This window comes from Strix aluco, chromosome 1, assembly GCF_031877795.1.
Source record: "Strix aluco isolate bStrAlu1 chromosome 1, bStrAlu1.hap1, whole genome shotgun sequence".
Lineage (NCBI taxonomy): Eukaryota > Metazoa > Chordata > Aves > Strigiformes > Strigidae > Strix > Strix aluco.
In genome coordinates this window covers 53,982,397-53,994,607 of record NC_133931.1, presented here as the reverse complement: position 1 = coordinate 53,994,607, position 12,211 = coordinate 53,982,397, and the positions used below count along the sequence as shown (strand labels likewise).

The 12,211-nt window shown below is 43.9% G+C and overlaps 1 protein-coding gene across 2 annotated transcripts; it reads right to left on the bottom strand.

Moving 5' to 3' along the window:
• Positions 1-2,373: 2,373 nt before the first annotated feature.
• On the bottom strand, positions 2,374-9,000 carry LOC141922268 (myosin regulatory light chain 2, smooth muscle minor isoform). 2 transcript variants are annotated; one of them, XM_074821412.1, is made up of 4 exons: positions 8,841-9,000; positions 4,224-4,421; positions 3,901-4,062; positions 2,374-2,882 (listed from the first exon to the last, which is right to left on the bottom strand). In XM_074821412.1, exons 2-4 carry the CDS (start codon positions 4,405-4,407, stop codon positions 2,710-2,712), a joined length of 519 nt encoding a protein of 172 aa, XP_074677513.1. In that variant the 5' UTR covers positions 4,408-4,421; positions 8,841-9,000; the 3' UTR covers positions 2,374-2,709. The 2 variants fall into 2 exon arrangements, with proteins under 2 accessions (XP_074677513.1, XP_074677511.1); XM_074821410.1 differs by lacking the exon at positions 8,841-9,000 and adding an exon at positions 6,018-6,177.
• Between the last annotated feature and the right edge of the window lie 3,211 nt (positions 9,001-12,211).

Genomic DNA, 12,211 nt, shown 5'->3' with positions numbered 1-12,211 from the left:
CAGGGGAAAAAAAAAAGCAGCATGCAAGCATACACTGGCAGCACTTCACACAAACATAGTCATCTTGGAGGTTTCTCATGCAGCTGCAATACCTCTTTGGCTTCCATTTGACCTTTGCAGATGCAGCCTTAGAAGAGGGTAAATGGGTCATGTAAAATAAATCACTGCTTTTCAATAGTGCTTCACAGGGCATTATATATCACTGTAGATGTAAGACTATTAAATGTGTGCATCAGCCTATGAAAATAGTTTTTCATCATAAGCTTAGTCTGGTGTGGAGCTTAGAGACCATTATATATGAACCCCAAGGGAGAAGAGATTAGGTTCCAAGATTTTCACTGCAAAATGCTAAATCTAAGTCATCAGAATCTTAAGCTGTTTCAGTGACCGAAGTTATTTTTATTTTTGGAAGTGGATTATTGATGACACATCCCTACAGCCCTCAGCATGCAACCTCAGCTGTCCGGACGTTCTTCGCTGCATAGCTACAAAACGCATCTGATGCTCTTATATGGTCTCTTGGCTGGGGGTGTAGGTCTCAGAACCATCCAGGGGTTAAGGGGTTTGTGCCCACTTGCAGGTTAACTGGTCTGGTATTAGGGAAACCTGAACTGGGAAGGTCAGCATTAGTTATGCTTGAACATCCTCAGAAATTTTCTCATTAACATCTTGGAGTAGGTATCTTTACATTAATACAGTTCCCTGTCCCCACCCCCTAACCAAGCCTTCATGCTACCACACAGGGCAAGAGACAAAGCCGCAGTAGATGCTGAAGTAGAATTCTTATTCCTTGGAGTCTTTCAAGTCATGTGAAATAGCTCAGGGCATGGTTTCTGGATGAGAAATCATCACTTTGATAAATATGTAGGTATGATAAACTCCCCTCATGGTTTTCAGCTTGCAGTGGCCAAGAGAATGAGACGCATGAAAGGACATGGGCATCAAGAACTAAGAGAAGATCCTGCCTCTTTTCTTGGTATTTGAGACAGCAGCATCAGCACAGCTGCTTTTGAATGATTTGTTGCTTGCTTAAAAGCCATATTATCAATCACAGAATCATTCAGGTTGGAAAAGACCCTTGGGATCACAGAGTCCAACCATCAGCCCTACTCTGCAAAGTTCTCCCCTACGCCATATCCCCCAACATCTCATCTAAACGACCTTTAAACACATCCAGGGATGGTGACTCCACCCCCTCCCTGGGCAGCCTATTCCACTGTCTGACCACTCTTTCTGTGAAAATTTTTTTCCTAATGTCCAGTCTAAACCTCCCCTGTTGTAGTTTAAAGCCGTTCCCCCTTGTTCTGTCACTACTCACCTGTGAGAAGAGACCAGCACCAACCTCTCTACAGTGTCCTTTCCTCCTCAAACTAAACAGTCCCAGCTCCTTCAATCGCTCCTCATAGGATTTATTCTCCAGGTCCTTCACCAGCTTCGTTGCCCTCCTCTGCACTCGCTCCAGCACCTCGATATCTCTCTTGTATTGAGGTGCCCAAAACTGGACACAATACTCCAGGTGTGGCTTCACCAGTGCCGAGTACAGGGGGACTATCACCTCCCCACTTCTGCTGGTCACACTATTTCTAATACAAGCCAGGATGCCATTGGCTTTCTTGGCCACCTGGGCACACTGCTGGCTCATGTTCAGCTGTTTGTCAATTAGAACCCCCAGATCCTTCTCTTCCAGACAGCTCTCCAGCCACACCTCCCCAAGCCTGTAATGTAGCTGAGGAAGAGGTATGATCCTTTAAAAAGTGAGAGGGACTTTAGCAGGTATAGGGTTTTATAAAGTTACTCCTCAGAACTACTTTGCTTAAATTCTCACATGCACATTAAAAGCTGCAGAACAATAAAAGCTTTATGTAGGTTTTCTGGCCATGTATTGCTGTTAATTAGTGCCAGAACAGACGGTGTAGCTTAAAGATTCTTTTGCACAAGCTTCCTTCAGCAGAAGGAAAAAAATATGCCTAATTCCCACTTACTGCCAGCCAACAGGAATGCAAACTTTGACATGAAAATATTGCTAAAAACCTATCAATACTGAAAGGAAATAAAAGCTGGGCATGTTATCTGCTTAAGAATCATAACATTCTCTGCAGGCCATCAGGCAACTTTAACAATCTTCCCTAACCAATTCTTTGGCTAACTACGTACACCAGTCAGATCCCACTTCAAAAACCTGAGTTAGGAGATTTGTACAGCTGCATTTTTAAAGACACCAGCACATACCACTAGGAGAATTTCAGAACTGTGTGACACCCAACAAAACATTATGAAAATGTGTTCCAGCTTGATTTGCAACTGCAAGTAAAATACAATTAGCACACCTGCATTTGTAAATGCATAATAGAAATGTCATTCTCCACAAAATAATTTGAGGTATTTTATCTATATAGCAATCTTTATTTCAAAATGGCATTTATTACAAAAATGTAAAAATCCAGCTAAACCAGAAACATTGAGATTCTTTTCCTGGACTATCAAGTCCAGGGATCTTTGTCCCCATATCCTTTTCCTCACAATATTTTCCCCACTTCCAGTCTGATTACACAGGTGCAAATGTGCCTAAACGGCCTGGAATAGATAAATACATTGAGAAAGGCAAAAGCTGTAAAGCTAAATGCATGCAACAAGTTCTATCAGGAAGAAACCCTCAAAAATAAACATAAGTGTAAAGTAGAGATAATCTGCAGGTATCAGGAGATTTGCTCAGTCATCCTTGTCTTTTGCTCCGTGTTTCAGGATGCGCGTGAATTCAATGTAGTTGAAATTCCCCTTTTTGTCGATGGGTGCCTCCCTGTACAGCTCATCTACCTCTTCATCTGTGAACCTGTCCCCCATTGTCGTCAGCAGCTCTCGCAGGTAGTCTTCCTGGATGAACCCTAGAACACAGTGTAAGAGGACATAAGAAAAAGGAGTTTTTCCATTTATCTGCTAATACAGCATGATAATTCGTTTCTTTGAATTCTTTGTTTCAATTAAGGAGACCTGCAGTGTTTGTTACCAAATGAAAACAAGACCATTAAAGCCTATTACTATAATTGCCAAATAATTACAAGCATTCCATCAAAAGTCAACCCTCTCAGTTAAGTTGCATGGTCTCCCTACTTCAAGTAAAGGCCATTTTATGATTTGCCTGTGTTGTTTCAAGAATTCTTCCCAACATCAGGGCTATACTCCCAGCAGTACTGAGAGACTTCTAACAACTGTATATTTTACACAAAGGGGATCTGTTTGTCTTGAACATTCCTAATGAAAATTACTAAAAAATAATGATGGAACTTGACTACCTGTGTTCAACAGCTGCAAGAAACATTGAAATATTTCAAAGATTTTAAGTTGATCTTAAAACAGTGACAAAACTCAGATATACTAGACTGGTTGCAAAGAATAAATTTTTGGCATTGTTTATTAAACAAGCAGCATTACGTAACTTGTAGTTCCTTCTATCAGCACTCAAATTACGCAAGGTTTTTCTTGTATTCACTTTCTCCTGTAAGTGCAGCTTAACAGAGGGAAGGTGGATATAAGTTGCTGACAGAAAACAAATGCTTCATAAAAGCACAACAACTTTGAAGACAGGATTCCCCTTAGAAAAGTTGTCCTGAAGCTGAATTTTAAGTTAGGAAATATTTAAGACCCTGATTCCCAGTCAACCTTCCCCCCCCCCCCCACCTTCTCCTTTCTTGAACAACAGAAGTACCATTAGTTTGGGATTTTAAGTTTTATAGTGTTTGAAAAGGTAATTTCAGTCAATGAAAATACAGGCATGATTTTTAGTTTGCAGAAATCAGAATTTTCCAAGTTAAAAAATTATTCACCACTTCTATGACTACAAGTATTTGTTGTTACAAAAGTAAGTAGAAGTAATACATGTACACTGTTATTTCACCCCCATACCTGTTGCTTCTTCATCAAAGCAAGCAAAAGCATTCCTGATTACATCTTCCGGATCGGTGCCATTTAACTTCTCACCAAACATTGTGAGGAACATAGTGAAGTTTATGGGGCCTGGAGCCTCATTCATCATGGCATCTAGGTATTCATCTGTTGGATTCTTCCCTACAAATAAAGGGATTTGTATTTGGTTTAGCTTTCAAACTAAAAGAAAAAGCCATCTGAATAGCGTAATACAAACTGACCCCTCTCATAAGCTATCGCAAACTCAATTATTTTAACAGCACAAATTTGCTTGGCAACCATAAAGAGAAAAGTGACATTACCAAGGGAGGCGAGCATATCGTGCAAGTCCTCTTTGTCAATGAAGCCATCCCTGTTCTGGTCAATCATGTTGAAGGCCTCCTTGAATTCCTGAATCTGTGACTGATCAAACATTGCAAACACATTGGAAGTGGCACGCTGAGGGCGCTTCTTGGTGGTCTTCGTCTTTGCCCTTTTGCTAGACATGTTGGCTGGTGGTTCTAGGGAGACAAACAGATCCCAGATTTAGCTTTATTAAATCAGATTACAAGTCCTTGGGGGAGGGATGGATGAAGGAATATAAAATTCCATGTTATAAGCAAATATCCCAAAGTACACATTTATTTTAATACCTCCTGCTCCATTTTCTTCCATTTGGACTTGCTATTAAGCATAACGTCTTTCAGGATTCAGGGACTGGCACTGTAGGCCAAGAGCAGGCTACATTAAAAAACAAATCCTAGCTCTTGAAATGAAACTCACACAGTGCTTGTATTGCTGATTCAATCCCGCATCTTCCACAAATTAAGATGACTACATACTTCGCAGCTTAGAAGGCACTGTTGACCTGCCATGTAGAAGGATATGGGCTGCTAACCTAGCATAGTATGCAGTGGTTAAATAAATCAAGCAGAATGCTAAACTAACATTTGGAAGGAAAAAAAAAAAAAAAAAAAAAAGAGTATTTTAGGCTTTAAATAGCATTTTATTACAATAGCTGCTGTTAGAAAAGCAGTAGTTCTCAGGACACAGAATGACCCTGATGAGAGCCTGAAGTTTTTGTGAAAGATCATTAGATGGTGCAGAGTCTGGGAGAGAGATCTGCCAAAGAACTACTTAAGTGCTTTCAAAGTCAACTGGAGGATTGCGTGTTAGAGAAAGGACACTGAAGTGGTTCAAAAGCACGACATTGCCATTCTCTTACACAATACATATGCAAATGTCAGCATACTCTTCTTTAAATTAATGACATAATAGTTCTGAAAATCTGAAGATTGTTTCTTTTAAATTATCAACCTTTTAAAACATTTATATATTCTCACAGAATCTTTATACAGTTTCATGTATCACAAATATACTAATTTCATTGTTTCCCTTGAGCTGTCAAATGAGGAAATAAACACAGTAGTTATAACACTAATATAATCAGGGTAGAAGTGAGGCTTTCGAGTTGACTGCTTCTATTTAGCTGGGAGGATACATTTAGGGTTCAACTATGGTTGACAGTACGAACACAAAAAGCTGAGTCACTCACTGAAGCACAAAGACCTCAACATTGTTATTGGATCAGAAGAAGGCAGACCCTGTTTAATGTTGTTTCTCAAAGTCTCGTACACCTCTGTGCTTTAGTTTTATCTAATGCAAGCAATGCATGCTGCTAGAATCCTTGATTATGCCCAAACCAAATGTTATGCAAACCAGATTACTTCCATCCTTGATTTTGATTTTTACAGGAAGCACCTGCAGCAAGCATGTCCTGAAAGAAGACAAATTTAAGCTTCATCTACAGTCACAAGAGGTAGTCACAATATTTTGGAAAGTACACCAAGTATTATCTTTATAACTTAAAAAAATTTACCTGGTCAGAAATGCAATTCTAATCAGTCACAGCACAGTTCTAAGTGTTTCTCAGATAGTTTGCTCAAAGTTACCATATTCTCTGTTAAGACTTCTGAAAAGCAAGACTGAAGTCACTAACTTGGATTCATCCTTAAAAAAATGAGTAAACTTAAGCAAAGTAACTCCCTTACACGGTTAATCAATCCCATATTCAGACAAAAATCAGCTAGGGTTTTTTAATTAAAAGGACATTTTACCTTGCTTTGTATCAGATACCTGACATGCTGTACCATGCATCTGGATCATAAAAGGATATTCCATGGTTACGTCCTTCTCAGTCTGTCTACAAAGAGCGTTACTGATTTCCCCTGCTAATTCCACACTTTTAAATCCTACGTGCATATACAACGTTCTTCTGACGTGTAAAACAAACCATTATGTCCCGAACTAAAAATAGCCTATGAAATGCAACTGCGCATCATTCAACAACACTGAAGTTCTCTTCATTGCATTCACTAACCACAAGCTATCTGAGATGTCTGGCCTCCAACAACACTTCAACAAATAAATATGAACTCCTGACATCTAGATATGTATGAAGACAGCTGACAATAAAGGTAGCTTGCTTTCAAGCTGCAGTCATGGGTTGTGCATAACTTCAGTGTTTTTCTTACCTCAGTAAAAACACTCGTGAGTTACTGTTAAACTCCGAGTTATTGATTAAAAGTTCCACTACCCAAAATAGAGTCAAACAATACCTGTTAATAACCGTTCTCTGAACTAATTCATAGTTTTCAGGTTATGGCCTATTCAAAGTAAACTAAAAAGTTTGCTTTGCTCATGCTGCAAGGCAGCGCTCCCAGCAAGCCACTATGTACAATTCAATACTAATCAAGAGGAGGTAACAAAAGCAGACTACTGCCAACTGTAGCTACCAGTGGTGGGAAGACAGCCTCTTTCTTTTAAATTCTGTTCAGAAGATTGCCATATCAAAATATTGTACTATAGAAGATGAAAAATTTGCTGATGGTTGTGTTACTATTTTCTAAGTTTCTCTCAACTAGGCTTGGGAGGCAGCCGTACAGAATACAGAAGGTACAACTCCCACTTCAAGCCACCTGTCAGCCTGCATCTAGAGAAACATTAGATCTCACAAGACTAGTGCCTTTCAGCACAGGTTTGGTGCAGCTATGCCTCAAACACTGCACTCAGCTCGGGGAAACACTATTAGAACAAGGGTGATAAATTGGTATGTGTTCAGAAAAACAAGGACATTGATTCAGTTAGTCAAAGAGATCAATTTATGATGGAAAAGTTAGAAGTGTTTAGTGTTACCTCTCTGTGTACAGTGAGCAACGTAACGATCCAGAACTAGCCTCATTTGAGTCAAGCACTGGACCCACTAATTTTAAAGAAAATAGGATTTTATCTGATAAATCCACCAGGTCATTTATTTAAAAAAAAACAAACATGCTTTTTAAATTGAAATAGAGTAAGTATAGGCTGAAAATAGAAGAATTTCAGTAGATAAAAAGTGGAAATACCTCACATTAGATAGTACAAGTCATGACAGGCAGGTTTAGTCTCCATTGTTTAATACTATGATGCACTGAATGGTCTGGGCCTTGTTTTGGAAACTGTCCAAGAAACTTCTAATGTAAGATCCTGCCTGTTAAGACTTACCATGAGATAGTTCCAAAAACACAACCTTTATTTAGGAAGAGTTTCAGATACTAAAAAAACTAATAAATTGCACCCACTGGACTAGAAAGTTAGTAATAGCACTGTGCCAGTCTGTGCTGCTTATACATTTGTTTGCCTTGTCAAGCAATAGCGATGGATATCAAACCACAGAAACACAGAAAGTCATCTTATGGTCCTTATCTCAGGGAAAAAGATAAACTCTAGGAGGAGACAAAACTGAGCAACTAAAGAGCTTGAGCCAGACAATTAGATATGAAACTTTACAACCCACTAACAGTGGTTCAAGCTGGATCTGTTTAGAGGCAGTAACCAAAAGTTGCGCTTTAGAAAACACCCTCATATTTCGACATTGTTTTTATAGGGATTGTGAATGTCTATCACTCAAAATTAAAAAAAACCCCCACACAAACACAAAACCACCAGACAATAAAACCCCACAATCCACACCCAAGAGAGTGTCTACGTGAACTAAAGATACAATAGTCGCCTTGTTTTCAATTATCAAATTCAAAAGTCAGCCTCAAAGCTAAATCCCAAATTCTGTCCACATAATTACAGCATCAGGTACAATCACGCATCCATCACAGCCGGGATGGTAGCACGAAGAGGTAAAACAAGGCACTCCAGCAGATCTGTGGTAAAGCTCAATAAAGGGCAGATTACACTTCGGGAAAAAAGCACCGCCCTGTGACAGCTCACCTAGTCTTGAAAGTTATCTTAATACACTCCTCATTGCTAAGTTTTCCTACACCCTTGAACAGGAGTCAAACTTGCCTCGAAAACTAGTGTCTGTGACTCAACAAAGCGTCTGTCTAAAAGTTAGAGCGGAAGCCACCGCGACCTGTCCCGAACAGCTTTACTGCCGCCAGTTATTTCAAAAAGTAAGCAGGGAAGGGCAGGCTCAGGACCTCTCCTGCTAGCTCAGCCTCTTCCCACCGCGGGAGTTTTCACGCTAGCCCTTTCCCGGCTCTAACGATGGCGAGGAAACGGCTGGAGAGGGACGATGCGGCCGGCAGGCAGCCGATCCCTTCTGACTGGGTCCTTGTGGCCTCGGTAGCTGCTGCCTGTACCCGCGGTAGCGTCCCACCGCCCGGCTCGCGGGGCAGGCCGCGGGCCACCCGGCCGGTGCCGCCTCCCAGCCCCGGCCGCGCTGAGGGAGAGCCGCGGGACCCACGCACGGCTCCAGCCGGGCCCGGCGGCACCGAGGCGAGGGCCGGAGGGGGGGCTGCCCCCAAGGCGGGTGACGCCGCAAGCGACCCCCGACCCGGCTGCTCAGGCGGCCCCGCCCCGCCGCGCCCCTCACCTCCCCCCGGCTCCAGGCCCCGCGGGCGGCCGCTGGCGCTCCCCGCCCGGTACTGGCGGCGACCCCGCCTCACCTGGCGGCGGCGGGAGAGGGTCCTCGGCGGGGAGCGGCGGCGGCAGCAGTGGCACTTCCGGAGAGCGAGCAGCCGCCGCCCCAGAGGCAGGAAGACGTGGGCGAGACCATCCGCGCGGGGAGGAGGGGGAGGACTGGCGACACGGCCCGTGGCTTCGGCGGCAAGGCGCCACAAACCGGCCCAGGGAGGGGTCCGGCGGTGGCCGCGTGCTGCGCGCTCCCTCTTGGGGGTCTCTACCCGCCCCGGGAGAATGAGGTGAAGGCCCCGGGCTCGGCCTCTGCCCGCTCCCCCCCGGCGGAACGAAGCGTTGGTGCAGCGCGGTGCGGTCACCGCATTCCACGGGCAGGGGGCGGAGGGAGCCTTCGCGTCTGCCCTTATTAGGCAACGGCGGGAGTTTCCTGCTCGCCCGCCTGGCGGCGGCGAGCGGGGCGGGGCCGGGCCTTACACCCTCGCTCCGCCCCACGGCCGGGCGCGGTTCCGCCGGGGCGGGTCTTACCTCCCCCTGCCCTGCCCTGCCCCGCTCGCCCCGCCCTGGGGGCAGCGCCGCGTCCTTCCCGCCTTCAGTCACCTCACACCCACCGCGACGCTGCCGCTCCAAGCGCCTCTCCAGGGACCTCTGTGTCCTTAGGGTTGCGGTTGCCTCATAAAGTGTCACAGACCTCGGCTGGTCCCGTTTTCTGAGAGAAAAATAAACCATATTCCCAGCTGTCTTTTCAATATCCAGGACAGCGTGGCAGTGCAGGGCAGCCGGTAGGTAACCAACCCAATAAAGTGTAAAAATTACACTGTCTTGCATTCTCAGGAGGCAGTATATCGCAACAACCGATGGAACTGGTGCGTCTGGAAGATTGTTCGTAACAAGTTGTATATCTTGTGTTCAGAGGCTGCAGATTTGGCCTAGTTTCCTAAAAAAAAGGGTTTATGCCAGTTTGTATGTCATCCCAGTTGGCGGCCAGTTATGAGTGGTGTCCCCCAGGGCTCGGTTTTGGGGCCACTCCTGTTTAACATCTTTATTGATGATCTAGACAAGGGGATCGAGTGCATCCTCAGTAAGTCTGCAGATGACACCAAGTTGGGTGGGAGTGTTGATCTGCTCGAGGGTAGGGAGGCTCTGCAGAGAGACCTGGACAGGCTGGAGCGATGGGCTAAGGCCAACTGTAGGAGTTTCAATAAGGCCAAATGCCGGGTTCTGCACTTGGGCCACAACAACCCCCAGCAGCGCTACAGGCTTGGGGAGGAGTGGCTGGAGAGCTGCCAGTCAGAGAGGGACCTGGGGGTGTTGATTGACAGCCGGCTGAACATGAGCCAGCAGTGTGCCCAGGTGGCCAAGAAGGCCAATGGCATCCTGGCTTGCATCAGAAATAGCGTGGCCAGCAGGGACAGGGAAGTGATCTTGCCCCTGTACTCGGCACTGGTGAGGCCGCACCTCGGTTACTGTGTTGAGTTTTGGGCCCCTCACTACAAAAAGGACATTGAATTACTCGAGCGTGCCCAGAGAAGGGCAACGAAGCTGGTGAAGGGTCTGGAGCACATGTCGTACGAGGAGCGACTGAGGGAACTGGGGTTGTTTAGTCTGGAGAAGAGGAGGCTGAGGGGAGACCTCATCGCCCTCTACAACTACCTGAAAGGAGGTTGCAGAGAGCTGGGGATGAGTCTCTTTAACCAAGTAATAAGGGATAGGACAAGAGGTAATGGCCTCAAGTTGCACCAGGGAAGGTTTAGACTGGATATTAGGAAGTATTTCTTTACAGAACAGGTAGTCAGGCATTGGAATAGGCTGCCCTGGGAGGTGGTGGAGTCCCCATCCCTGGAGGTATTTAAGAGTCGGGTTGACATAGTGCTTAGGGATATGGTGTAGTTGAGAACTGTCAATATTAGGCTAATGGTTGGACTAGATGATCTTTAAGGTCTTTTCCAACCTAGACGATTCTGTGATTCTGTGAATAATTTTTACCTGCCTTGGCCAATGCCAGCAGGTGTAATACAGGCGGCCAGAGGTCTTGGGTATATTCAGTTCTCACATAGTTTGTGAAAATGGTGAGAGATTACCCATATTTCTGACTTTTTTGAGGGGAAATAATGGGGTGACGGGGGGGTGCAGCAGCCAGGCGATGCCCCCCGGGGCAGAGAGCATGGCTCTGGGGACACATCTGCTCCAGTCAGCTGCTGAGCACCAGCCAAGGAAAACCACCTGCACGGTTTTCCCTGTCACAGGTGTTGCCAGCAGTACTTTTTATTTATAGGGAAGCATGATGGTTTCTGTCACATCTCGTGTGTACGGGATGCTGCAGGCTGCCCGCTTGGGATGAGTCCTATGCATCCCAACAGACAGCACCTGAGCCTCAGCACATGTGTTTCTGTCACAAAGTGGCTACAGCATGGAAGCGGAGACAACCTTTCCTCTCATGATCCAGAAACAGGTTGTTCCTTGTGCCGCATATGAAACTCGTGCCTGTTCTGAACCACTTTTTTCAATCTTTGTTTCTTATGTTTATAGAGTCCAGTACTTCTACTGCTGGAGTTGGTGGCAAAATTGATCTGTAATTTAGCAGAACTAGCCTTGATAAGAGCAGGAATGGGAATCTTTATCTATATTAGAGGTATTTTTATCCAACAATTAAGTAAATAATATTAAAAAACAATTCTTTCCTAATTTTTTCCTTAAAAAATTGATACAATACTAAATGATTTATAAGCATGCTTATTTTTATGATCTATTCTAAAATAATTTTTTAGCTTACCCAAAATTGGAATAATGAAAAATGTATGAATGAAAAAACTATCAAAGGCTAAAATGTGAGTAAGAATATGTAGGAAGACCTGACAGAATAAGCCCTTCTACCTGGGATCTCTGTCTGAAGTGTCTGGATATGAGTATCTGTCAGGTTTAATATTTAACATAATGACTAATACTTAATGTATTGACTAACCACAGAGGACTTCAGCCTATACTCTAAATTACCATAGTTGAGTTCACCTTATTGACTGTTGACCTTTTGCAAGTTTTTATTCTGAATCATTTCTTAATGGGAAGAGGCATGCAACCTTTTATTTTGAGAATTAGAAATAAATTTAGAGACTCGGTAGATTTCAGGCATCTTTAAGAAATACAGATGGCAGTAATATTGATCTATGAAGAGCAATCCTGTTTCCAGAAAAAATAATTAACCAATATAAAAAAAAAATACATGATTCGTTTGTAATATTATTCTTCATTAGCTCTCATTAAACTTCTTTAACGGTATAAAAGAGTCATGAGTTCCACTTTACAGATGGTGAAACTGAAACACAGGTGGGCTAGACAACCAACAGTACATAAATGCTAAAGATGCAGTTGGGAATGAAAAAGCATTTTCAGTAAGGTAAGTAGT

Coding starts and splice junctions, on each gene's coding strand:
- LOC141922268 (XM_074821410.1), bottom strand. CDS start 6,162: ATGCACGTAGGATTTAAAAGTGTGGAATTAGCAGGGGAAATCAGTAAC. Junction 4,422..6,017: donor GGTATCTGATACAAAGCAAG/GTAAAATGTCCT, acceptor TTGTCTCCCTAG/AACCACCAGCCAACATGTCT. Junction 2,883..3,900: donor CTTTGATGAAGAAGCAACAG/GTATGGGGGTGA, acceptor ACTGTGTTCTAG/GGTTCATCCAGGAAGACTAC.